Source organism: Sarcophilus harrisii, chromosome 1 (assembly GCF_902635505.1).
Source record: "Sarcophilus harrisii chromosome 1, mSarHar1.11, whole genome shotgun sequence".
Classification (NCBI taxonomy): Eukaryota; Metazoa; Chordata; class Mammalia; order Dasyuromorphia; family Dasyuridae; genus Sarcophilus; species Sarcophilus harrisii.
The window spans coordinates 490606767-490634506 of NC_045426.1; the positions used below are offsets into that span (position 1 = coordinate 490606767).

Here is a 27740-nt window from a genome sequence, read left to right on the forward strand (position 1 = left end):
ATTTCTTTGAAAAGCATTTAAGAAAATGACAAGATTTGACTGAATTATGTTGAAAGAAAATAAAACACAATCAAGACCTATGTCTTTAGACTTGCTATTCTCATGGCCTAATGAAAATAGTAATTTCAAAATCACAATAAAAGTTAGGATACTAGGGAAACAATTTGACAAATTAAGAGTCTTTAATTTGCTGTGCTTACAATTTTAATTATAGATAGTTAAAATACTGCCTGAGATTGTCATATAAATGGATGTTTATTTCTGGTGTTCAGAATCCTATAATTAACTACAACCTGAGCCCACTATTCAATCTCTAATTCCATTTATGACTAGTAATATTATTGGAAATGTCAATTCAGGAAATAAATTTTTTTTCCTTCTTATTGTATTTATTTATTCATGTCAAGGTCGCATGACTTATTGTGACCTGCTTCTTTTTTGAGGCATTAGTATTAATTTTTCATATGTAACTTTTTCTGTGTTTCCAAGATAGTTAAATTATTGTATTATCTCGTTTGTGTGTGAAAATGTTTTTCTGTTTCTATTTCCTTCAGAGTTGGCTGGAAGCAATAGAAGAACATTCTGCATATAGTACTCACTACTGTTCTCAGGATCAGCTAAGTGATGATGAAGAGGAAGATGATGCTGTTTCTATAGTAGATTTGAGGGAATCTTTACAGGTAAATATAAGAAGGTAACTTTACATTCTTAGCTATTTCTAACTTTAAGAATGACAAAATAGTTAAGATTTTCCAAATTGACTCCTTACACAAAAGTAGAAATAATAGTTTGTTTTCCTTTTTGTTGAATCTATCATAGTAATATTTATTTCTGAGTACTGTGGTAGAAATTTATGTGACATGCAGCATGATGCAAGGGCTAGAGCTAGTTTTGACCTTAGGAAGACCCGAGTTTAAGACCTGCTTCTCATTCTCTTTATGTACCAAGAAAAGTCATTTAACCTCCAAGATTAAAAAGTAGTGGAAGAGTTATCAGCTTGCATTGGTGGGGGAAGTTTCCTCACTGGGAGTTTCCTATATAAATGAAATCACAAGTCTGGTCATGAAATATATCTGTAAATATTACCCCAAAATCTGATTTGGTTATATATTTGCTAGTTGATTAGCATTCTAACTAAAGACTTTTGCCACCAGGGGGAGCCTGACTACTGTATACCTTCCTTCCCTTTATGACTTCACTGCATATTTTAGTGTTTAAATAATGCAACCATAGCGATGTATAACCTAGTTGGTAGTTTCATTTAAAACCACTTGTAATCTTTAACTACACCATTTAGAGGTAAGATAGTATGTCAGTGTCTAATTTGTAAGGTCCTCTGATGTGACATCAATGCCTTCCATTGTTTTAGTGATTGATGTAGTAATGTCATAATGTTTAGTTCAAGTAAAACAGGTGTTTTTTTGCAGACCTTTTTTTTGCCTTGATGCTACTTTTTCTCCCATGCATAGTAGAAGTAGAACTGAAAAAAAAGATAATTAAACCTTTTGACAAACAGAAGAAACTTAGTCACTATATTTCTTATTTTATTTTATTATTCAAATAAGGGGAATATGTATATGAATAAATAATTTTATTTTGAATATAAGTGTACCATTCTCCAAACTATTCTTGATTTAAGTTCCCAAATGAAAAATGAAATTTGATTGCTTGGCCATCAAGCGGGCAAGGTTTTCTGTTTGTTTGAAAAATTAAAAGAACTTGAATTATTTCATGATCTGGTAACAATCTTATATAATATTATTATTATTAAGGACTTCTTTTTACTAGTAGTTATTTTGTTCTATAACCTATTGACCAAATGAAAATCCTTTATATAATCTTTATAACATAGTAATTTGAAGTAATGATATCTTTTAAAGCATATTATTTCATAACTTAGCAGTTAAAATAGCACATAATTCCATTAGTGTGTGGATATAATTTTATTCATGCAGGTTTTCTCTCCTTTTTTCACTTAGTAGAGAGAATTTAACGAGTTGTGGCAAAAATAATTCATTACTTGATGAACATCCTAGCTATGGACCTCTCAACTTAGTTACTCTGGTCTACAGACATGTTACTGACAAACCAATACCAAAGAATTTATAGTTTAGTAGAACTTACCAGAGTTTAGTGTTGTTCTGGTATAACTTTTGTGTTACCAATATCACTGTTAATTCTGTTGTAAAGCATTTTTAAAAAATCCAACCAAACTGTTTTGTTTATCAGGAACAACTTAAATTTGTATGACTAAAACCACACTTAAGCTTCAAAGTAGGATATTAAATATTTCAACCCAGTAGCCAGTTTTTCAGTAAATAAAATATTTTTCTACTAATTATCCTGTAAATACAGCAAGAAATAAAACATAAAAAACCCAACCCAGTATTCCAAGAATTTTACTAGGATTTAGATAACTTATAATGGAAAGTGAACATAACTAAATAGTTTACTATCTTTCTAGTTTGAATGGTTCTTGAAGACTAGTCTCTTTTTTAATTATATTTTGAAAACTGTCAACTTATTAGATTTAACTAAAATCTTTAATGCTACATGGATAGTCTATTTTATAATGTTATCAGGTCCAAGGGATAGCTTTTAGTTTTTAAGTTACTTAAAATCAGCATTCTTTTATCAGATTATTACTACTGTCAGGGATTGTAGATGTATAGCCAACAAAACTTTGAATGCCAGTAGGTGAAAGCTTTAATGAATTCAGTCCCTTGGCCCCTTTCCTCTAGAGACCAGTCTAAAACTGGCCCAGTCTGAGGCTGATCTAGGAAGTCTGCTGAGGAGAACTGGAAAGTCCAATCTAGTCTCAAGCCATGCTTGATGCTGAGAATATCTGAGAGGCCAGGTGAGTTCTAGGGCACCTTTGATGGTATGAGTCTTCCCTGTGGTTTCTCAGGGTATCCTCAGACCCTCCGAATCACTCTAAAAGGAGCTTCTATACCTTCTATACTATACAAGTCAGTATCATTGAACTGACTTGTGGCTTCCATTGATTCTTTGAACTGAAGAGTAACCAAGAACCTGGTTTGTTTCTCCATTTACCCCAAAAGTTGGATTATTATTACTATCAAGAGTATAAGATATTGTATTAAGTCCTAAGGCATCTAAGAAATCTATATAAAAATATATATCCCTTTACCTTTTGGGGAAAGAATTAACTTCACTCAAAACAAAGAAAGAATCCTAATAGTAAAGGTAATTTTGCTGTTGGTGATTGTCTTGGCCTCAGTAAATCCCTTTCCAAAGGGGACCACCTCTTTCAGATTAAACTCCTTCCCTCCTCCTAACTCAACTAAAAAAATCTAATCCCATATGAGATTAGCACTCTCGTTTATACCTCTAGGTAGATCTTAGGGGCAAAAGGGAAGGCAGAGTTTATGATTTTTCCATAACATCAAATGGAGCACTTTAATTTTAGCAATTAAAAAAGGAAAAAAAGACAGGAAAGTTCAAGCTCTATGTGGATACTCATTGTCTTTTCATAATGATGAGGAGTGGCAGTTTTTTGCTGGGATTTCTAGTGGTAGTCCTGAAGAGATTGCTGACTCAAAATTAGATGATTAACACTATTGGAATATTATGTAAGACTTAAATGATAGTATTAAAGCAATGTCTAAGAAGAATAAATGACACTACAAATTAAAGGGGAGGCTTAGTGACCCCAAATACCTTAAACATCTGCTTAAACAAATTTTAGGATTTCCTGGTATATGATTACCATTTGGTAAAAATCTTACCAAGTTGGAGAATGTGCTTTGTGTGTGTACTGTCATAATGCTTTATTCTTTTTTATTTCCCCCTAAGCTACTTAATATAGTAGAAATGGTACCAGGGACAGAAATATACATATTATATTCAATTAAAATTTACATGTAGCTAGAATCTTTTCTAGCTGATCTGTTTAGGTACCTTTTAAAACGATCTAATTATTGAACAAGGAACCTTTTTCATTGCACATCAGATGGATAAATGGGGCAAAGATATCTATCACTCTCACTATGTAAAGATGATTAGACTATTACTTGTTGTCTTTAAGGATATACCTTCTAAGACTAAGACAAGACTTCAGGCATTTCCACATTTCTTATACATACATAGTCTGTAAGTGAAGACAGGGTATTTTTTCTTAAATGTGCCTTTTGCTTTCATCATGGAGAGGAAATGAGAGAAGAATGACACTGGATCACATATGGACACAAGGGCTAAACATGTACATACCGATAGTGGCTATTTTCTATTAATGAATTAAAAGTGATGCATTTGGTTGCAGCACACATTTTCACTGCCCCCAGACTGACCTTTTTTTTTTTTTTTTTTTTTTTTTTTTTTTTGTTCCTTATCCTTAAGTCTCAGAATATAACAAGTATTTTATTTTTCTGCTTTTGCTTTTAATTAAAAAATATCCTTCCTTCTCAACTCATGTAATCAATATTTTTATATGCTAGTGCTTATCTGGAAATATAAAGAACACTACAGTTGTTGGAGTTTGTTTTGTTTTTGTAGAAGAGAATTGTATTGTAACTAATGCTGTAGCATGAATAATTCTGCATCAGTTGGGCTAAACTTACTTCATTAGTGCTTAAAAATGTATGAGGTGAAATAGGAGAGAAAGGTGTTTACCTGTGTCACCTTGAAACTTTGTGCAAGAGTGGAGCCAGTTTGGGGGCAGCAGGATGTTTATTGATAGAAATGATGAGACAATGTTAGGGGTACAATGTGGATAGGATGCATAATGATTAAGTTCTAATAAGAATGCAGGTTATTTAGTAGTTACTAAATGATTAATTAGTAATGTGGTTAGCACCATGCCAATTCTAGCATAGAGAGAATGTATGGGTATATAATTTTGCTTATTTATTCTTCCTTTCTCATGATGTGGATCCTTTGAGTAAAGGTGACATTAAAGTGACCAAAAAATAAAGATTTATGATTTATTTGAATTTCATTTGGAACCTTTAAATTTGCAAAAGAGAGGACACAATAGTTATCATTATATAATCCAAGGAAGTTGAATTCTGAATTTGTGTTGCTTTTAAGCATCTTAGTTTGCAGAGTTCCAAAATGAAGATTTGTTTCTAAAATTGACATTTTTCTCCTTTTTCTCAAGCTTTGTCTTGCTTTGGATAATATCCTCATTGGACCAGTTAGGTGGGAGTTATACGTACATAGGATGCTGAAGTAAAATCAACTTATGATTTCCAAATGTTAGTACCATCTGTAGTTTTTTTTTTTACGGTGACTCTTTAAATATATTTTTTTAAAGTGTCATTTCTTATTAAAGTTAATAACTTATGCCAAAACTGTTTATAAAACAATTTAAGAATTCCATTTACCAACCATATTAAATGTGTTGAATTACTTTTAACAGAATTTAAGGAGATAATAGATATATACACATATAAACAAAAAATAAGCATATACACACTGCAAACTTCTATATACAAAAATTATATCTACCTTGAGATAAATAGCTATAGGTATAAACATAGATCTATGTTTAGGTGGTTATATCTCCATATTCCTTTATCTATGTAGCTCAAGGTAGTTATGATTTCTGTATATAGAAATTTGTATTGTACATATTGTGCATCTTTCTATACCAAGATATAGAGATGTAAATATATACTTAAATATAACTACATAAACACATATCTGTGTCTATAGATACATAGACTATACCTATTTTTCTATAGCTGTTTATCTCAAGCTATATATCATTTCTGTTTATAGAAGTTTATATTTTGTATATTTTATTAACTTTAATTAATTAAGAGCCATGAAAGACTTTAGCATATATGTTTTCTCAAAAGTCATAGTGCTGTATTAAAGCTATTAAATTCATAGAGAAATTCCACCACCACATTATTTCTCCCATTAGGAAAATGTCTATAAGGTATTGTTTTGCTTTGTTTAAAAACATTACCTTATCTACTAGTCTGAAACTGAATTAAGTAATTAATTAATATTTGGGATTGATTTAATAATTAAGGTGTGGGAATAAGCAAGACTTTTCTGTAAGCATGTTTTCATTTTATTGTCCTTGATTTTATTTTCAGAAAGCACAAGAATGCCAACAGAGACTAGATAGAGAGATTTCCAACTTTTTCAAAATGATTAAGGAGTGCAACATGGCTAAAGGTAAAAAGAAAAAAAAAAAAAGGTGGGGAAATGTATACTACATTTTAAAAAATATGTTTTATTGACATATTTTTTAAAAAAACATTATAATAATACCCTTCAGAATCCTTATCCTTTACTGAGAATTATCCTATGTAACAAATAGTATTTCTTTAAAAGACAAATTTTAAAAAAAGAAAGTGAAAAACATCAACACAACCAATTGGTACATTGAAAAACATGAAAAACTTTTAAAATATGTGTAAGGTACAGCACTTATAGATCTTCACATCTACAAAGTATGGTGGGTGGAAATGTCTTCTCATATCTCTCCTTTCAAGAAATTCTTGTTATTTATAACTTTTAAACTTTCATTTTTGATTATTTTCTGATCCTTTCCATTTACATTGTTGTAGTCAATTTGTGTATATGTGTGTGTGTGTATGTGTATTTATGTGTGTGTATATTTATCTCACTCTCAGCTTATATAAGTTTTTCTATGCTTGTTTATATTTATCCCATTGATTATTTCTTGATACACAGAAATAATCTTTTTTTTTTAAACACCATTTTTTAAAAAATTATTTCCCACTTGATGGATATCTTCTTTGTTTTCAGTTCTTTACAGTCACAAAAAGTTCTTTTGTCAATATAATGGTCTCCTAGAGGTTTAAGTCTACTAATGAAATATCTGGATTAAAAGATAATGAATATTTTAGTCACTTTACTTGTATAGTTTCAAATTGCTTTTCAGAATTATAGTATTGATTCACAGCTCTATCCATAATGCATTGGTGTGACTTTTTTTCCCATAGCCCTTCCAACATTTACTATTTTTTTTGTTATCTTTGCCAATTTGGGAATATGAGGTGAAGCCTTAGGGTTGCTTTGAATTGTGTTTCTCTCATTTTTAGCAATGAGAGCATTTTTTCTTGTGATTATTAATAATTTTCAATTCTTTTGAGAACTATTTGTTTATATCCTTTGACCATTTATTTTTTGAGGAATGACTTTTTATTTTATCTATATATGTTTACTAATTGCTTTTATGTCTTGGATACCAAACCCTTATCAGATAAATTTGATGAAAATATTTTTTCTCTATTAAATACTTTCATTCTTATGTTAGGTGCATTTATTTTGTTAATGAAAAATCTTTGAAGTTTCATGTATAATCAAAAGTATATATTTTAAGTACATTACATTTCATTATAAACTGTTACAGTAATTGCTAAACAATTAAGTAGTTTTAAAGTAAATGGTTATTTTTGTTTGATAATTTAAAATAGATTTTGTTTTAGATTTGGAACTATTTTCGAAACAAAAAATTCTTTTAATTATTCCTCATTAAGGAAAGTTGCTTTCTAGTTTAATTCTGCAAATTTTCACATTTGTCATTAAAATAAAACAGAATTATTAAGATGATGCATTTTAGAGTTTTAAATTACCCTGACTTTCTAATAGGAAGTTTGTAAATGTATGACCCATTAAGAATGAGCATATATATTTATACTAATGTTTCTGTCTTTTTCTGTCTAATGTCATTTCAATATTTCCAAATCTCTTGATGATGTTTTGAGTTGTTTTTTTTGCTTTATCACTCTCTTTCTCCCCTTACTTTTCTTCTCCTCTTGTGGATAATAAGGAATTGATTATATTTATTAAAATCTCTTGTTCCAAAATACTGTAATTTAATCAGTTCTATCTATTAGGCTGTCAGTAATCAGTAAGCAGTTTTAATCAGTTTTAATCCAGGACTATTTTCCTTTAGCTCAGTTTCAACTTCCTCTGCTGCCTAGCTGTTTTTCCCTTATGCTGAACCTTCAAAAACATATGGACTGGAACTTATTTCACTGGCATAGGGTACTTTGAATAAGAAAATATCTTCTAATGTATTTTGGCACTTCCTTGTTCCTCAGAATCTGAAAGAACTGCCCAGGGTCCTAAGAGTTTAGATGACCTATCTATTAATACGTGGATGGAGTAGAACTTGAACCCAGATCTTCCTGAATTGGAGACAGATTCTCTATCCGTTATGCTGTGCTGCTTTTCTTAAAAAATATAAACCATTTTTAATGCTTAACTCAATATAGTTGCATATAGTTAGAATAAGCCAGCTGAGTAATGTAGTGAATAGAGTGCCAAGTCTGGACTCAATACAGACTCTTCGTCATTCAATTTAAATATGATCTCAGAACTTACTAGCTGTGTGTCCCTGGGCAAGTCACTTAGCTCTTTTTGCCTTGTTTTCTTTATCTGTAAAGTGAGCTGGAAAAAGAAATGACAAACCATTCCAGTATCTTTGCCAAGAAGTCCCCAAATGGGGTCACATCGAGTCCAACATGATTGAAACAACTGAACAACAACATACATAGAACAGTTTATTTAATTTGGTGATTACCTGTTAGGAAAAAAAATAATATTTAACTTCTTACTATAGTTTTAAAACATCAAATTAATACAATGGCATTGAATAATAGGAAAGCTTATTATTACTTAATAGATTGGTTATGGGTTGAAGGATTGGGGCAACTTCCAATACTGTGAATCTTGCATACCCATCAGTTATGCTCCTTATTGATTACTAGCCAGCTAGACATGATTAGCTTTCAGATAAGAGAAGGGAGAAGAAATGTTTAAAACTATCTTTGCATGTATTTTGAAAAGTAAAAAGCTATTATAAAAAAATCATTTTAAGATACAAAGTTTTCTTTTAAATTGTCAGTTTTTAAAATTTTTGTTTTTATAAAGTTACATTCTTATTCATATGAAATTACACAAGCAATAACATACTTTTAAAGTTTATGTTTAATAAGCTAGAAGGTGGTTTGATTTTTCAGTATTAACTTTTGACAAAATGACTAAAGGAGAATGTGGATGTTAGTATTTTTATCATATGTACTTTATTACAACTCATTTAAACAAAACAAAATGCACATCTCTGATAATGATATATACTTACATGAAAATGTTATCTGGTCACTCAAAACCTAATTCCAAACACTGACTCTACTGAAAAGTCCGATTCAAATAAAAATAAAATCTAAATTATGAATTTGGGTTGAGGTTTTGTTTTGTTTTTTTCATAAGAGAAAATGGGGAGTGATTTATAGCACAGATTCTGTAAGAGGAATTAACTGACTTGACTTTACTGCCAAAAAAATTTCACAGAATAATCTTGTACCATGTGTTCCTTAAAAAACCCCAGATACACCCACATCCTGTTCCACATTGCAGATATAGTTTGCCAGTGACTTTTTAAGAAGCCTATAGAAAAAATCCTTCTCTTATAGTAGTAATTGTTAGCTTTGAGTTCAATGAAACAGCAGTAATATTAGGATCATGATTTTTGTTTTTCATGATTCTTGCCTTGACAGTTTAGTTTAATGCACAGACTCTTATAATAACCTTATGTTATCCCAGAATCTGGACTATATCTGTTCAATTTTTCTGTGCACCAAGCCTCAACCATCTTTCTTTTTTTTTCTTCTTTTTTTTTTTTATTATAGCTTTTTATATACTAAATATATGCATGGGTAGTTTTTCAACACTGATCCTTGCAAAAACTTCTGTTTCAACTTTTCCCCTCCTTCCCTCCACCCCCTTCCCTAGATGGCAGGCAGTCCCATACATGTTAAATATGTTAAAGTATGTGTTAAATACAATATATGTATACATATATACAGAAGCCCCCAAGAAACCTGCTCCCAGAGACAATTACATTTTAGAGAAGATTATTACACAGTTATTTTGTTGCACAAGAAAGATTGGATTTAGAAAAAAGTTAAAAATAACCTGAGAAGAGAAAACAAAAATGCAAGCAAACAATAAAGAAATAGTGGAAATGTTATGTTGTGGTCCATACTCATTTCCCAGTGTTCTTTCTCTGGATGTAATTGGTTCTGTTCATTACAGATGAGTTGGAACTGATTTGGATCCTCTCATTGTTGAAGAGAGCCACGTCCATCAGAATTGATCATCATGTAGTATTATTGTTGAAGTGTATAATGATCTCCTGGTTCTACCCATTTTACTTAGCATCAGTTCATGTAGGTCTCTTCAAGTCTCTTTGTATTCATTCCGCTGGCTAGACCATCATTCTAAAGCATTTTGTGATGCTCTTTCTCCAAGAGCATACAATCCCAGAATTTAGAACCAGAAATGGTCCTTTGTCTCTCTATACTGAAGCATTGTTTTCCTGCTATCATTCCCATGTATTCATATAGGAAAACATATAATTCAATAGTAGTCATATCAGTTGAATTTCTAAGTGGGAAAAAAATCAAACAATTAAAACAGAAGTTAGATAAGTAACTTTTCTGAACATCATAAGCTTTGTAATCAGCTTCTGCCCAATTTAAGTAAGTAGAGAGTAGAAGTAAGGAACTGGAGACTCTGAGTCACATCTGATTCCCCCATTCTTACATATACAAAGTCCACAACCCACGGCCCATTCTGGTTTTTGCAAGTGGGCATAACTTTAATATCTTAGGCTCCAACAGTAGCTTCCAGGTTGTTGGTCCTGTTGTGTCAGGCAGTAGCCCTACAGATTATTGTATTCAACTCCATGAAGCTTTGCTTCAACACTTGATTTTTCATTCTTTAATCTCCTGCTCCAACTGCCATTTCATTTTGCTCATTTGCAAAATGCCTGATACCACTACTAACCCCTTCTATTACTATAGTATAGTAGTGCTCAGTTAAAAAAACAAACAACTTTTTGTGAAGTGGAAGTTTTTTCCTTTAATCGACCACTCCATAACATCTTCAGGCTCTGAGCTTGCAGTTCTTTCAGTAAGTTATATCTCAATCATAAAGGACATCAATTTTTTTTTTTATCAAGCAAATGAAAGAAACTAAAATTTAATTAAACTTAATTTTTAAAAATTAAAAACTAACCTTTTAAAAACACATTTTGCCTAGAATTCATTTTAACCACACCCTTTCCCCCTCTTCTAAAACTTAGAGTAGTCTTTTTAGTCTTATATTTTTGGATTTTAAAAAAGCATCTTTCCAACTGAACACTGCTCCTTTACCCCTATGCTTTACCATGCATTAACAGAAGTTGAATTTCAAGACTAGTAACCAGAGGCTCATCCTTTTAAAATTTAGCTGATTTTTTCCTTCTTTGCCAATACCGAACATATTCTATGGGATGAACTGTAGAAGAGAAAGGGGAGAAAAAGTTGATTTTTTCCAGTGGCAGAAGTAGCGGGTGGGAACGATGAGTCAGCTTGCTTGATTCCAACAAGAAATGAGCTCTTCTAAGGAGAAATGCCATTTAAGTAGATGAGGCAAGGCTATAGAAAGAGTATAGGAGACCTTCAGAGAAGAGGGTCTCAGAAGTCTGTGATGGGTTGATTAGATCATTAAATTTGTTTTCTTTTTTTCCTCCTATACCAGAACCTCATGGAAGGTGGCAGAAGGTGAATAGGGAATTAAGGAAGGAAGGCAGAAATATCAGGTGTGACTTACTTCTTGCTTCTCCATTAACACATTCATTTGTATATCCCTGTAGTAAACTGTGGCAATAGTTCAGGTGGGTCAGTATCATTGTAGTACAAGTGGAGCAAAAATGGAGAGTACAAATGGGACACAATTGGTAGTAGTAGAATTGACAGGAATTGGAAGCTGATTGTATAGGAGAGGTGAAAGATAAAAGAGTTGGAAACTTCAACATGAGAAACAAGGATTATTGGAAGTAGAATAGAAGGCCAAGCAGTTTTGTGGTGGGGACATGTTGGAACATGCTAAAGTCATTGAGATGTTGATGAAAAACTTAAATGATCATCTGCTTTAGGCACTTACAAGTGTGAAGTTCAGAAAAAGGAGGTCAGGACTGGATGTACATGAAAGGTAGTAGGTGAAGCTATTGGAGTAGATAACATTTCTAAGAGAAGAAAGGAGAGGACCAGCATACCTATCTTAAAGAATTGGAAAGATAAACAAAGGAATAGTTAAAAAAAAAAAAGTTGGAAAACCAATAATTCTTCAGTATATCTGAAAGTAGTGGAGGAGAGAGAGAATTAGAAGGGAATGGTCAATATTTGAAAAACCTTCAGAGAGTTTATGGAAAAGGATGGATAAGGATGGAAAAGAGGTCACTAGAATTGGTAGTTACTGATGATCTTAAAAGTGAATGGTTTCCTTAGAGTGGGAGAGAGTGAGGCAAAAGCCAGGTTAAAAGGAGTTGAGGAGAGAATGAATAATCCACAAATTATTATTACTTGCATCTGAATAAGTCAAGATTTGATTTTTCTCTTTGAAAGATACAACAGAAAAGGGCTAAAAAAAAAGCTTGTAGATCTGCAATCAAGGTGATAAAAATAATCTTTCATTTTGATGAGCTGAAGGAAATATAATTAGCTTAGATACTACAGCTCAGGTGTTTGCTTAATGTGATGATTTTGTGAGTAGCTTCTGACTGCCTTTGTGGCCAGAAGTTCAAGTGGAATGAAATTTCTATAAAACAGACATGGCTCTATCCCTAACATGGAAATATTTTTCCTTTCATCTCAAATATTTTTTCCACATTCTTTTATTGTCTTTCTTTCTATTCTTACAAATACCCCATTCTTAAGTAAATAAATGCAGAATGAAGTATAATATGTACTTATAATATTATAATATAATAATATAATATACACACATATATATAATATAATAATAAGCATATAAAAGCAGAATTTACCCAGTTGGAATTGTGTCGTGCTCAGAATATTTTTTGCCCAACACATATCCTGCTCATCTTTGTCCTTTGATCCAGGAGTTCCCAGTTAAAGTGTTGCGTATTGGTGGAACCACTTACTGTCACTGTAAGAGTTACATATTTGTTTATTTAACTATATAGGCTTGTTATATCTGAAGATACTGTGATGCAAGGTTTTTTTTTTTGTTTTTGGTTTTGGTTTTTTTTTGGAGTAGGGGAGTGACAGTGAAGGGAAATTAAACAGGTGGCAGGAATAGCAGAATACAAGTGGTGTTACCAAATACTTTTCTCATGGCTATTTCTGTCATCTTGAATTCTATTTTTGTTTTTTTCTATGGAGATATTCTGTGGATATCTAGGCACTTTCATTTTCTTTTTTTTTTAAATATTAAGTTTTAATTGAATATGTGATAAAATAAACTAAAGTAGATTATTTTTTTTTTTTTTTTTAAATTTTTTTAAAAACCCTTAAAGGTAATTTTTACAAATTTCCCTTCCTTTTTTCATTTTAATTGTGGGCAGTTTTCATATTTAGGGCCCGGTATTTGATAGAATATTGTGTGTAAAGAAAGTTTTTGTTGCAAGGGAGAATTATTAAAGTAAAATAAGGGAAAAAAAAAAATAAAAAAGTTTATTTAATTTTTTTTTTTTTGGGTGTAGTGTTTTCCTATTACTTGAATTTGAGTTAGATTTTCCAAAGGAATAATTTTCAGAATAATTTCAGTTTGTTTTTAAAGTATTAATAATTTCCTGTTTCTTTTCTTTGATTTTTTGGGGTTTCAAGTTTTGTTTTATTCTGGTCTTTTTAAGAAAATATTTTTAAATTTTTTAACAATTTACCCAAATTTTTTCATTATGGGTATTTTTTATTTTTTTTCTAAAAGGGGTGCCAAAAATTTTTGCCGTAAGGTTTTCCCTTTTTTAAGTTCTTTGGGTTATAAAAGTATGATTGGATGGTATGAAGGAAAAATTTTGGATAATTTAGTTAAACCCAAATGGTTTAGTTTTTCAAGCCCAAAATTTTTCCCAGTTTTCCATCCCTCCCAAATTCATCTTTTTTCATTTGCCAAAGGGTGTAGTGGTATTAGGTTTTTTAAATTTGCTTTTCTATTAGTATTTGGAAACTTTTTTCCCATGAGGGGAAATGTTTAATTATTTGAAATTGTTTTTATTTTGAAAATTTTCATTGGAAATGGTTGATTTTAATAAATTAATTAAAGTTTCTTTTTTTGGAAATGAGGCCTTTTAGAATTTTTTAGAAGATGTTTTCCCTTTTTTGTTTTTAATTTGTTTGCATTTTTGTTTTTGTAAAGGTTTTAATTGATGTAATAAAATTTTCTTTTTGATAATAATGTTTAGTTATTTTGGTCAAATTTTTCCTCCTCCCAAATTTTGAGGAGATAAATTCCTATTTTTAATTTTTTATAATTTTTTTTTAAATTGGAATTTTGATTTATTTGGATTTTTGGGTGTGGGTGGGTATCTAATTTCATTTAAATTTAGTTTCCCAAAGTTTTGTAAATAATAATTCTTATCCAAAAGTTAGGATTTTGGATTTTAAACCCTAGATTGTAATTGATATTTTTTTTTGTGAATAAATTTTTAATGATAATAATTTTTTTAGCCAATCAAATGGTTTTGGTATGCATAAATGTTTTAGATGGTCAGGCAAATTTTCATTTGATTTTTTTTTTAATTTTAATTTTTGATTTTTGTTTTCCTATAATTTTTTTTTATTTTTTTTAGATTTTAAAATATTTTTTTTAATTTATTGGTATAAACTAAATAAATGAATTGTTTAATATTTCCCTTTTATTATATTTTCATATCAAGAGCTTATTTTTTCAATTTTTAATCTCTTTGTGTGGAAAAGTTTTTTTTTTTATATAATTCCTATTTTCCTTTGTAGTGTTCCCAAATATTTATCTGTTCGTTATTTTGAATGGAATGTTTTTTGTTTTTGGATTTTTTTTGATGTAGAAAATTGAGATTTATAAAGGGTTTATTTATTTTCCTCTTTGTAAAGTTTAAATTTTTTAATAGTTTTTTAGTAGAATTTCTGGGGATTCTAAGTATACTATCATTATCTGAAAGAGTAATAGTTTGGTTTTCTTGCCCTTCCAATTTTTTAATTCTTTACTCTTTTTTGAGGCTAGTGTTTCTAATATAATATTGAATAATAATGGTGATAGTGGGTAACCTTGCTTCACTCCAGATCTTACTGGAAAAGGTTACAGTTTTTCCCCATTGCATATGATGCTTACTGACGGTTTTAAATATATACTCCTGACTATTTTAAGGAAAAGTCCATTTATTCCTATATTCTCAAGTGTTTTTATTAGGAATGGATGTTTGATTTTATCAAATGCTTTTTCTGCATTAATTGAGATGATCATATGGTTTTTGTTAGTTTGGTTATTGATATAATCAATCATGCTAATAGTTTTCCTAATATTGAACCAGCCCTGCATTTTTGGTATAAATCCTACTTGGTCATAGTGTATTATGCTGGGGATGATTTTCTGTAATCTTTTTGCTAATATTTTATTTAAGATTTTAGCATTGATATTCATTAGGGAGATTGGTCTATAATTTTCTTTCTCTGTTTTCAACCTACTGGTTTAGGTATCAGTACCATGTCTGTGTCGTAAAAGGAATTTGTAGGACTCCTTCAATCCCTTTTTTTTCAAATAGTTTATATAGCATTGGAGTTAATTGTTCTTTAAATGTTTGGTAGAATTCACATGTAAATCCATCTGGTCCTGGGGATTTTTTCTTAGGGAGTTGGTTTCTAAAATAGGACTGTTTAGGATATTTATTTCTTCCTCTGTTAATCTGGGAAAGCTATATTTTTGAAGGTATTCTTCCATTTCATTTAAGTTGTCGAATTTATTGTCATAAACTTGGGTAAAGTAACTCCTAATTATTGCTCTAATTTCCTCTTTGTTAGTGGCGAGTTCTCCCTTTTCATTTTTAAGACTAACAATTTTCCTCTTTACTTTTTAAAATCAGATTTACTAAGGGTTTCTCTATTTTGTTGGTTTTTTCATAGAACCAAGTCTCAGTTTTATTAATTAATTCAATAGTTTTTTTACTTTCAATTTTATTGATCTCTCCTTTTATTTTTAGAATTTCAAGTTTAGTGTTTGACTGGGATTTTTAATTTGTTCCTTTTCTAGCATTTTTAGTTGCAAGCCCAATTCGTTGACCTTCTCTTTCTCTATTTTATGCAAATAGGCTTCTTAGAGATATGAAATTTCCCCTTATTACCACATTGGCTGCATCCCACACATTTTGGTATGATGTCTCATTATTGTCATTTTCTTGGGTGAAGTTATTAATTATGTCTATGATTTGCTGTTTCATCCAATCATTCTTTAGTATGAGATTATTTAGTTTCCAATTATTTTTTGGTCTGTTTTCCCCTGGCTTTTTGTTGAATGTAATTTTCATTGCATCATGGTTTGAAAAGGATGCATTTACTATTTCTGCCTTACTGCATTTGAGTTTGAGGTTTTTGTGTCCTAATATATGGTCACTTTTTGTGTAGGTTCCATGAACTGCTGAGAAGAAAGTGTACTCCTTTCTGTCTCCATTTAGTTTTCCCCAGAGATCTATCATATCTAACTTTTCTAGTATTCTATTTACCTCTTTGACTTCTTTCTTATTTATTTTGTGGTTTGATTTATTCAATTCTGAGAGTGCAAGGTTGAGATCTCCCACTATTATAGTTTTGCTGTCTATTTCTTCTTGCAGCTCTCTTAATTTCTCCTTTAGGAATTTAGATGCCGCACCACTTGGTGCATGTATGTTTAATATTGATATTGTAAAGCTAGATTAATTTAACAAATACAAATATTTACTAAAACTTTCTTGTATATTCCTATTGAAGCTTATAGGAGTTTTGGAAAATGATTATTTTGTCTTTACAACTTTGAGCACAGGTATTAAATAAAAGTTAGCCACATTATCCAGTGGATTTCTCACAGAGGAAAATAGGGAGTTATCTATGATTTTTAACTTTTTATTATGAATCTGTCTAAAGGATCACTTCATATGGTAGTAAAATTGTCTTTTGTTTATACTGGCAATAAAAGGATAATACATTTGTAGACAGTATTCCTAAGAGGAGCTTTGGAAAGCTTCTCTGTCCCTCCTGGAACACCTCTTATCTTTTTTTAAGGAAATGCTATTCCCCTCACAGCATTAACTTCTTGATAAATATGTGATATGAACTCATCTGGGTCTGATTACTTGCCTTGTCTTCTTAACCTAATGAAGATGATGGACTTGGGTTTTCCCCTTGGACTTGTAAGAAGAAATGCAGAATGAGATGAATGACAAGTAAAAGAATTGGGAGTTACAGAAAGGAGAAAGACTGTATACATAGACTTAATTTCTTGGAAGTGAAGCCTGTTCATTTCCAATATCTCTCCTGAAATTCACCTAGTCCTAGGAAAGACAGTGGCAAAGAGTTTCTGGGTAAAACCTAGAGCTACCAGAATCCAAGCCGACAGTAGGAGTGACAGTGCCAAGGATGTGTCCTTGGACCATGGATCTTGGATTTCCTCAGAAGAGGAGTTTGTAAACCAAGCAGAGTGATAGCTTAGGATATTGAGTTATATGGACTATCCAGATTTAGAGGGATGGAGTGAGCTTTCCAGAGACTTTGAACAATTTTCTTGGGGTCTGAGGAGGTAGGAAAGGTGAACTTCAACCCTAGGGCAGACCATAATTCAAGAGGGCTCTAGGTTATTGAATGCTGGATCACTAGAAAGGGAAGGAACATTGTTTTGATTGGTTATGACTTTTGAATACAAGTCATTTTGGGAAGTTTTGTTATATCAAATAAAGTGTGTTCTATACTCATCATTTTCTTAGTATAGGAACTTGAATGGGAAATGAGAAAACTTTTCTTAAAGGTATAGAGATATAGTTTAGTTTGGACAGAGTTTAGCCCTAAAGGAACTTGCAGCTCAGATGATAACACTATATAATGTTACATGGTAATTATATCAGAGTTAGAAGATAAAGTATTTTGTAGTAGCTTGAGGCAGAAATTATTAGTCAGGAAGATCAAAGAGATAGTATTGTGGGCTTTAAAGGTTGCAGTGGTAGGAAATCATCAGATGAAGTTGGGGAACAGAGAATATTCCAAGAATAGAGAAAGTTTTCCAAATTAGAGAAAGCCTTTGCTTGCTAGGTAAATTATTTGGAATCTCTCAAGTCAGTTTAATATCTTCTTCCAAAACCTATCATAATACTTTGTTTCTCTTCTGATCCCTTAGCATATTCTACTTGAGGTTATAATTATTTTTGTACTGGGTATTGTCTTTATTGGACTACATGCTTTTTAAGAATCAGGGCAGTATCTCATTTATCTTTGTCTTATATCTAGCAGAGTGCCTTGATATATAGTAATTGCTTAGTAAATATTTGTTGAGGGGCAGCTAGGTGGCGCAGTGGATAGAGCGCCAGCCCTGAAGTCAGGAGAACCTAAGTTCAAAGATGGTTTCAGACACTTAACACTTTCTAGCTGTGTGACCTGGGGAAAGTCACTTAATCCCAATTGCCTCAGAAAAATACATAAATACATATTTATTGAAGTTTTGAATATGGATATATTACAATAAAAATCAGCCCCCCATACTTTAGTAATTCAAAAAAGCTGTGATTTTCTGTGTGTATATGTGTGGGGAGGGTTACTCCTACCAGAAATTATCAGTAGTATAAACAAGTGATAAAGAAATTAGTGAGAAAAACTTGCAAAGCTGTTCTGCTTGTTTCTTCTGGCTTTCCCTCTTTTTTATATCTTTTACAGATATATTTTCTCTTTTCTTTCAACTTTTGGAGCTTGGGGCTATTATTAGTATTTCTAGGCCAATTTCTATGCCCTGTGGGGCATAAATAATTTACTTTTTGGTCATTTTTCCAAATGTTTCTAGAGTGGTTTCTAGAATGGCTGAATGAACACCAGCAGAGCATTATAGTGGTCTTTTGCTCCCAGCCTCTCCAGCATTTGAATTTCCCGTTTTTGTCATCTTTATATATTTAATTAGGTAGACATTGAGTGCTATTTATACTAAATTTCTTATATTTGGAAGAAAACAACTACTTTGTTAAATTTTTTTCCCATTAATTTTATTTAAAAAAATAGTTTTATTGTTATCTCTTGTTTTTATATAATCTAAATTTCTCCTACTGTCCCACCTTCTCAGCGACATATCCTATATAACAGGGAATATTTTTAATAATATTTTTTCAATTATATGTAAAGACAATTTTTAACATTAAAATTTGTTAATAATAGCTTTTTACTTTCAAAATACATGCAAAGTTTTCAACATTCACCCTTGCAAAACCTTATGTTCCAAATTTTTCTCCCTCCCCACCACTATTGCCCTAGACAGCAAATAATCCAATATAGATTAAACATGTGCAGTTCTTCTAAACATATTTCCACATTGATCATAACATTTTTTTAAACTGAGTTTCAAGTTTTCTCTCTTTTTCCCCTTACCTTCTCCTTCCTATGACAGTAAGAAATTTCATACAGGTTAAATATGCACAGGTATATAAAATATTTCCATATTAGTCATGTTGTAAAAGAAAAAATAGACCAAAAGAAAAAACCCACAAAAAAAATAAAATGGAAATTGTATGCTTCAATTTGCATTCAGATTCCATCAGTTATTTTTCTGGAGATGGATACCATTTTTCATCATAAGTCCCTTTGTAATTTCTTAAATCATTGTATTGCTGAAAATAACTAAGCCATTCATAGTTGATTACCATACCTTGTTGCTGTTACTGTGTACAATTTCTCCTGGTTCTGTTCACTTTATTTTGTATCAGTTCATGTAAATCTTTCCATGTTTTTCTAAAATCATCCTGCTTAGCATTCCTTATAGCACAAGAATTTTCCATTACATTCATATATCATAACTTGTTCAGCCATTGCCCAGTTGATGGGCATATCCTCAATTTCCAATTACTGATTAACTTAAAGAGAGCTGATATAAATATTTTTGCATAAATAAGTCTTCTCCCCCCCCCCCCACTCTACTTTTTAAAAATCTCTTTGGGATACAGACCTAGTGGATATACAGTTTGATTGCCTTTTGGGCATAATTCCAAATTGATTTCCAGAATGATTAGATCAGTACACAACACCACTAACGATACATTATGTTCCAGTTAACCCACCTCCTATTTAAATTTTGTTTTTTCCTTTTCTATCTTATTAGTCAATCCGATAGATGTGAGGTAGTATCTCAGAGTTGTTTTAATTTGCCTTTCTCTAATCATTAGTGATTTATAGCATTTTTTAAATATGAGTATAGTGGCTTTGATTTTTTTAAAAAATTATTTAATATTTTTCCTTAGTTACATTCAAAATCATTTTTATATTTGTTTTTAAGATTTTAGAGTTCTAGGTTCTTTCCCTTATTCCCACCCATAATTAAGAAACCACATGTGAAGTTATGCAGTACATTTCCATAAAAGTCAAGTTGTGAAAAAAAACCATACATCTCCCATCCTAATGAAAATAAAAACCCTCAAGAAAAATTAGGTTACAAATAGAGAGATAGAGTAATAGAGAATGCTTTAATCTATATTCAGATCAGTTCCTTTTCTGGGTATGGATAGGATTTTTCATAAGTCCTTCAAGGTAGGTATATATGATTGTACTACTGAAAATAACAAAGTCATTTATACTTGGTCATCCTAGAACATTGCTGTTACTTTGTATACAGTATATTTCACTTTGTTCATGTAGGACTTACAAGTTTTTTTTTTTTCTTCCTGAGAGCATCCTGCTTATCATTTCCCAGTAAACAATAATATTCTATCAGAGAAATTTGCTTCAAATTTTTTTTTACAATTACTATTACTAATTGTATTTCCCCCATTTATTCACTCTCTCTCTATTCACACTGTCCCTCCTCAAAAGTGTTTCCTACTGAGCACTCCCTTCCCCAATAAGCCCTCTCTTTTATTACCTTCCCCCCTTCCTATATCCCATTCCCCTCCAATTTTCCTGCAGGGTAAAATAGATTTCTATACTTTTATTGAGTATGTATGTTATTTTCTATTTGAGCCAATTCTGATGAGAGTAAGAGTTCACTTATTCACTCTCCTCCCTTTCTTTCCCTTCACTATAAAAGCTTTCTTACCTCCTTTTTTATGGCACATAATTTGTACCATTACACTTCTTCCTTTCCCTTTCTCCTAGTACAATCCTCTCTCACCACTTAATTTCATCATTTTTTTAAAAAAGATATTATCCCTTCATATTCAGTTCATGCCTGTGCCTTCTGTTTGTATATATTCATTTTAACTAACATAATAATGAGAACATTTCTTTTTTTTATAGCTTTTTATTTACAAAACATATACATGGGTAATTTTTTCAACGTTAACCCTTGCAAAACCTTCTGTTTTAAATTTTCCCTCCTCCCCCCACCCACCTCCTATTTACCTATTGGGCAGGTAGTCCAAAACATGTTAAAATATATGTTAAATGCAATACATGTATGCATATTTATACAATTATCTTGCTGTACAAGAAAAATCAGATCTAGAAAGAAAAAAAAACTGAGAAGGAAAACAAAAATGCAAGCAAACAGCAACAGAAAGAGTGAGAATGCTATGTTGTGGTCCACACTCAGTTCCCATAGTTCTCTCACTGGGTGTAGATGGCTCTCTTTATCACTGAACAATTGGAACTGGTTTGAATCATCTCATTGTTGAAGAGAGCCACATCCATCAGAATTGATCATCGTATAGTCTCCTTGTTGTCATGTATAATGATCTCCTGGTTCTGCTCATTTCACTCAGCATCAGTTCCTGTAAGTCAGTCCAGGCCTTTCTGAAATCACCCTGCTGGTTGTTTCTTACAGAGCAATAATATTCATCAGCATTCATATACCGTAATTTATTCAGCCATTCTCCAATTGATGGACATCCATTTAGTTTCCAATTTCTAGCCACTACAAAGAGGGCTGCCACAAACATTTTGGCACATGTGGGTCCCTTTCCCTCCTTTAAGATCTCTTTGGGAAATAAGCCCAGTAGAAGCACTGCTGGGTCAAAACGTATGCACACTTTGATAACTTTTTGAATATAGTTCCAAATTGCTCTCCAGAATGTTTGGATCTGTTCACAACTCCACCAACAACATTTTGTTATAATTTTCCCCATTTGACCACTTAGAATTCTTAACCTAGATGCAATAATTTTATATGTGCAGCAGCTTTGCAATTTCACATAATCAAAATTGTCTGTTTTTTTTTTTTTTTTTTTTTGTACTTGCCTCTGTCTTTTGTGGTTAAATATATATCGTTTATGCATTGCTGTGAAGGGTATATAATCTATTCTCTTTTAATGGTCAGGAAAAATAAAATTTATTGTGGAATATTTTGTAACTTATTAGTCTTTAGCCTATTTCCTACAAGACTGTTTTCTAGTTTTCCTGGTAGTTTTTTCTAATAAGGAGTTCTTTCCCAAGTAATTTGTGTTTTCCAGTATATCAAATACTGGCTTATTGAATTAAATTGTTTCTGATTTTTCATTGTTTCATTGATATATCATCTTTATTTTCTAAACCAGATCCAAAAGGTTTAGGTTTATAATTTCTGGAATTGTGAGTATAAAAGGGTTATATTTTGTCAAAGACTTTCTCTCTGTTAGAATAATAATGTGGTTTTGAATGGTTGGGTTTTTGATGTGATTAATTATGTTGATTGTTTCTTTAATGTTGAATCATCATTGTTTCCCTGGTATAAGTCCCATATAATTATAATAATTTCTTAGATAGATTGCTGTAAACTGTTTGATAGAAATGTGTTAAATTTTTTTGTAGTGTTCTGTAGAGGGCTGAAACTATTGAATCAATGCTCTGAGGTCAGGACTTCCAAGCACTTGAGGCTAACTACTGATTGGACAATACTTTATTAGCATCTGCTTGGATAATGGCCCTTCCCACTATCCTGTCCTGGCTCAATGATTGGTATATACAGAGGATTGTAGGACTAGGGGGAGTGGAGTAAGACTAGCTAGGGTCACTCTTAGGCAGTAGACGAGGGAGAAGGCAGTCGTGGAGATTCTGCTTCCATCCTGTTCAATCCTGCATCTAAAGACCAAGAATAAAGACTAAGGACTTTTGCTTATCCTGACTCCGGCTGATTCTGGAATGTCCTGGGTGCTAGCAGGGTCATCACAGTATTCTTTAATGATTCTGGCTGATAGTTTTCTTCTTGTGTATTATCCTTTTCTGATTTAGGAATTAGTACTTATATTTGTCTTGATAAAAAGATTCTGGTAGGATTCTTAATTTTTGATGAACATTTGTGAAGTATAGAAACTCACTTCTTTAAAAGTTTGCTAGAAATCTTCTGTGAATTGGTTAGGTTCCTTGATTATTTGTTTGCAGATAGAACTATTTCCTTTTCTGAGATTAGGTTATTTAAGATCTCTATCTGGTTTTTTGATATTTGGATATTTTATATTTTTGAAAGTAGCAACTTTCTGTTTCTTTTGTGTTACCAGTTTTGATAGCATATAACTGCCACACAATAATATATTTTTACATTTCTTTGCCAGTTCCTTCCTTCCTCCTTCCCTCTCTCCTTCCCTTCCTCTTTTCCTCCTTCCCTCTCTCCCTCCTTCCCTCTTTCCTCTCTTCATTCCTCCTTCCCTCCCTCCTTCCCTTCTTTCCTCTCTCCCTCCCCCCTCCCCTTTCTCCTTCCCTCCTTCCTTTCTTCATTCCTCCATTCTCTCCTTCACTCTCTTCTCTGCCTCACTCCCTTCTCTCACTTCCTCCCCTTCTTCCTTCCTTTCCCTAGCACTTAGCATAGTACATGACACACGAGAGATATTAAGTAAGTGCTTATTGATAGATTTGGAATATTGCTGCATTACAAATTGAAACCAGGAATTGTTATTTTTCCCTTCATTTCTACTTTTTCTTTATTTTCTTCTTGATATTTTAGCTTTTTTATTTTCTTATTCAATGTTTAAACTATTTTATCTAATTTTTATAAAGTATCTTTTTTATAGTTTTTTGGGGATTGGCATTGATATATTTTTGATGTGTTTTATGTATGTTCTATTAATGTAAATTTAAAGTGTAATGTGTTGATCTAAAAGAAGTATCTCTTTTTAAATGTAAACATTTTAGATGAAAAAGCAATTTTCAGTCTTCTACTACTAATTATATTATATATTATCCTCACTAGGCTCTGTTAAAATTTGTGGTTACTCTTTAGGAACTGTAGCTCTTCAGTGAAATTACTTAACTTTTAACCTAGTTTCAGACCACCAAGTTGGCTTGTTTTTGCTGTGTCATTTTTTCTTAGTGATTTTTCTTCCAATTCAGGTTCTTGAGATAAATTACAAAAAGAATTAAAAAAAAATACCAGGTCAACTATTTGTTTTAGTAATATGTATGTTTTATTTAGAAGCTCATAAGCACTCCTAAATGAAACAGTTGGTGGTTCAATGGCTAGAGGCCTGAACCTGGAATCAGGAAGATCTGAGCACAGATCTGGCCTTAATAGCTTAATATTATAGCTTTGTGACTCTGAACAAATCATTTAATCTTTGCTTGCCTTAATTTCCTCAATAGTAAAATTAAAATAATAATAGTACCTATGTTGCCGGGCTATTGCGAAGATCAAATTAAATAATATTTGTTTAAAAAAATTAGTATTTAACACAGTGCCTGGCATATAGCAGCCATCATATAAATGATTCTTGCCTTTCCCTTCTCTATTTTTATTATGCCTATTTTTCGAAATTGCATTTATGCATTATTAAAAGACTGCATAATTAAATATTTGCCATATGTATTGCATTGTACTAAATGCTTGATTTTATAGATAGTTATTTGGCATAGCAGATCAAGTGCTAGACTTGGAGTTTGGAAGAATTATATTCAAATATATAACAAATACTAGCTCTGTGACCCTTGACAAGGATTAACTTCTCTCAATCTGTTTCCTCATTTATAAAACAAGGATACTAATAACACCTAATTCTTTGGGTTTTTGTTAGATTTAAATAAGATAACATGTAAAATGCTTTGCAAATTTGAAAGTTTATTGTCATTTTTATTGTTGTATAGTTTTTTAAAGGCTTTAAAAAAAACTATTAAAATTGTGGTTTCCATTCCCTTAAAGCTTTTAGGAAATAAAGTATCAGATTACATTATAAATTTCTTAAAGGCATATGTTAGTCTATTTTTTGCCATATTTTACCTGATATTTTAGTATGTAGCTTTCAGCTACCCACATGTTAAAGGACTAGTTAGGGAAGTCTAGGTTTTATTATCAAGGATTAAGTAAAAATATATAAGATTATAATTGGGATATAATGTATATTTCTAATAAATATTTATTAAATATGTTCAAAATGCAAAAATAAATGTCACTGAGAGCTCAGAGAAGAGAGATTATTTCGGGGAAGTAGAGATATTTATATTGCAGACATGGTACATAGTGTTATCATTAAGCCTCAGATTTGGAAGAGACCTCAAAGTCATCGTCTGCCCTCTGTTCTTGAACAGGAATCCCTTCTCTCTCATATGCTACAAGTGGTCATCTGAAGTTCACATTAGACCTTTCATGAGGAAACTCAATGCCTTTGAATGTTATTTCCCTGCCCCACTTCTTACTTGTGGGTATGAGCCCAGGGATTGCCAAATGACACTCAAGTATACAGAGCTCTGGGTCTGGAATCTGGAATCGGGAAGAGCTTAAGTTAAAATGCAACCTTACACACCAACTAACCTTGTAACCCTGACAAACCCCTTAACTCAGTCTTGATTTTATTATCAATAAAATAAAGTGGAGATCACAACACCACCCATCTTACAGAGCTGTGAGAATCAAATGAGATAATTGTAATATGCTTATAGCATAGTGCCACACACCTCATAGATATTTAACAAATACTTAATAGGTTTTTTTTCCCTTTCTTCTTTCCTTAGGCAGTCGAGTAGCTCCCTCCACCCATGGGCTTATTGTATTACTCCAGACTTAGTGTGCCTACCTGATCAGCTTTAGTTCTATTGCATATCAGAACTCCTCCAACTGAAGCAATCCATCCCCCTCTTCCCTGTCAGCAGTGTTTACAGGAGTCTGCTACCACTACACTGGCTGAATTTCACTTTTGGATAGCTCCCATTTGGGGGCAGTTTTTCTTTTTATTAAACCTTATCCTACTACTTTTCACTTTTTATTCATTGCTTATAGTAATGCTTTCTGGAGCCAGAATGAATGTCTTAATTTTTTCACATAATAAATCTTTAGATAGGTATTTGAAGATACTATTGATATTCAGTCAATCTTCAATTTTCATGGGAATAATCTTTAAAATGATATGATAGTAAAAACTACAAATATTGATACATTGGACCTATGGTACATTGGACCTATGGGAAATAGGAGGGTAGATTCTCATGACCATCAAATTGCTTAAAATATACTTTTTTGCAAACAATTTTTATTACAAAACATTTATTCTGTGAATATATATTTTCCCTATTACAGTAGCCATAAAATAATCCATAAAATGCATTACACAAAATAAAATTGATAACATGCAAAGCCTTATTTCTTGCTAGTAATTCCCTAAAATTGTTGTGCTAATGTCAATTAAAATACAAAACAGAAAACCCATTGATTTCACACTGCTTTACCTTGGCCACCCCTGAAAATCAAAAGAGAGGTTGCTGGGACTTTAGTTGCTGCTATTAGAAGACTGTGAATATATAGGGATCATTTCACTCTGCAGTGGTAGTGTGAACAAGACTAGTGAAGTACCTCATGGGATCCCAGCTGCTTCACGATCTTGATTGTGTTGTGGCTCTCATTTTCTCTATTGTGCATGGTTGCACATTTGAAAATGAAAATGAGGTTATTAATAAAATCATATGAATGCTTGAAGACATAAAAGTTAAATGCACAAATATTGAGGATTGATTGCACTTCCATAATTCTGTTTTCCAAATAAACATCTCTGATTTTGTTTATTTGATGGTCCTGTTGCACAGCTCCTATTCATATCATTGTTATGATTTCCCTTCCCAGCACAGTCTTCATTTTGTTAATTCCCTTCTAAACTAGTGCCCAGAAATGAAGTTATTCCAAGTGTGATCTCTAACTATCTTCATTTTAGACTATCTGCTTTTTTAAATGAAGGTTAAGATTATTCAAGCTTTTTTGGTTGCCTTGTCACACTGTTAATTCTAATTTGCATTCTATTAAAACCCCTACATATTTTTCTCAGGAACTATTTGTTGATTAGAACCAGGTCTTCATCTTGAATTTGTGAATTTGGATTTTTGAAACCAAGTGTAGTGTAGAGTTATTAGTATGATAATTTTACAGTAATCATATTATTGTTATTATCCTGTAATAATCATCATTATTATAATTATATATATGCGTATATGTATATGTGTGTGTATGTTCTTCAACAACTAGCATGCAGTCCTCAATAAGTAGTATTGCTGATAATGATGGATTCTATGTAATTTGTTCATTATAGTTCAAAAGCAGCATTACATCAGTAGTATTTGAAGGTATTTGTGTAACATCAGTATTGCTAAAGTCCCATTAGTTTTATTGCTTTTTTTATTTATAGAAATTCTTCCATCATTTCTTCAGAAAGTTGAAGCTGTCTCTGAAGCCTCTGGAGAAACTTGTGCAGCTTTGAATGATTGTCTTAATCTCTTCACCAAACAAGAAGGGGTAGGTATTTTGATATTAAATTATCTCATAATTATTTTGTTACTATATCACCAGACTAGACAGCATTTCTTATGGCTAGTGCTAGAAGAGAATTGTATTTTAAGTAAACCAAAGTTATATATTAATCAAAGTTTTGCTTTTCACAA

General features: G+C 31.6%; 1 protein-coding gene across 8 annotated transcripts in view; it reads left to right on the top strand.

Annotated features, from left to right (window-relative positions):
- The window catches only part of OSBPL1A (oxysterol binding protein like 1A), a 269237-nt gene that overhangs the window by 65719 nt on the left and 175778 nt on the right, over positions 1 to 27740 (top strand). For 5 of the 8 annotated variants that reach the window (XM_031946509.1, XM_031946508.1, XM_031946510.1 and 2 more), the window contains 3 exons: positions 555 to 680; positions 6069 to 6150; positions 27488 to 27594. In XM_031946509.1, coding sequence (XP_031802369.1) covers positions 555 to 680; positions 6069 to 6150; positions 27488 to 27594 — 315 coding nt within the window. Of the gene's footprint in view, positions 1 to 554; positions 681 to 1204; positions 1300 to 2766; positions 2858 to 5209; positions 5217 to 6068; positions 6151 to 27487; positions 27595 to 27740 lie in introns of those variants that run through there. The other 3 variants (XM_031946513.1, XM_031946514.1, XM_031946515.1) reach the window with 3 other exon arrangements.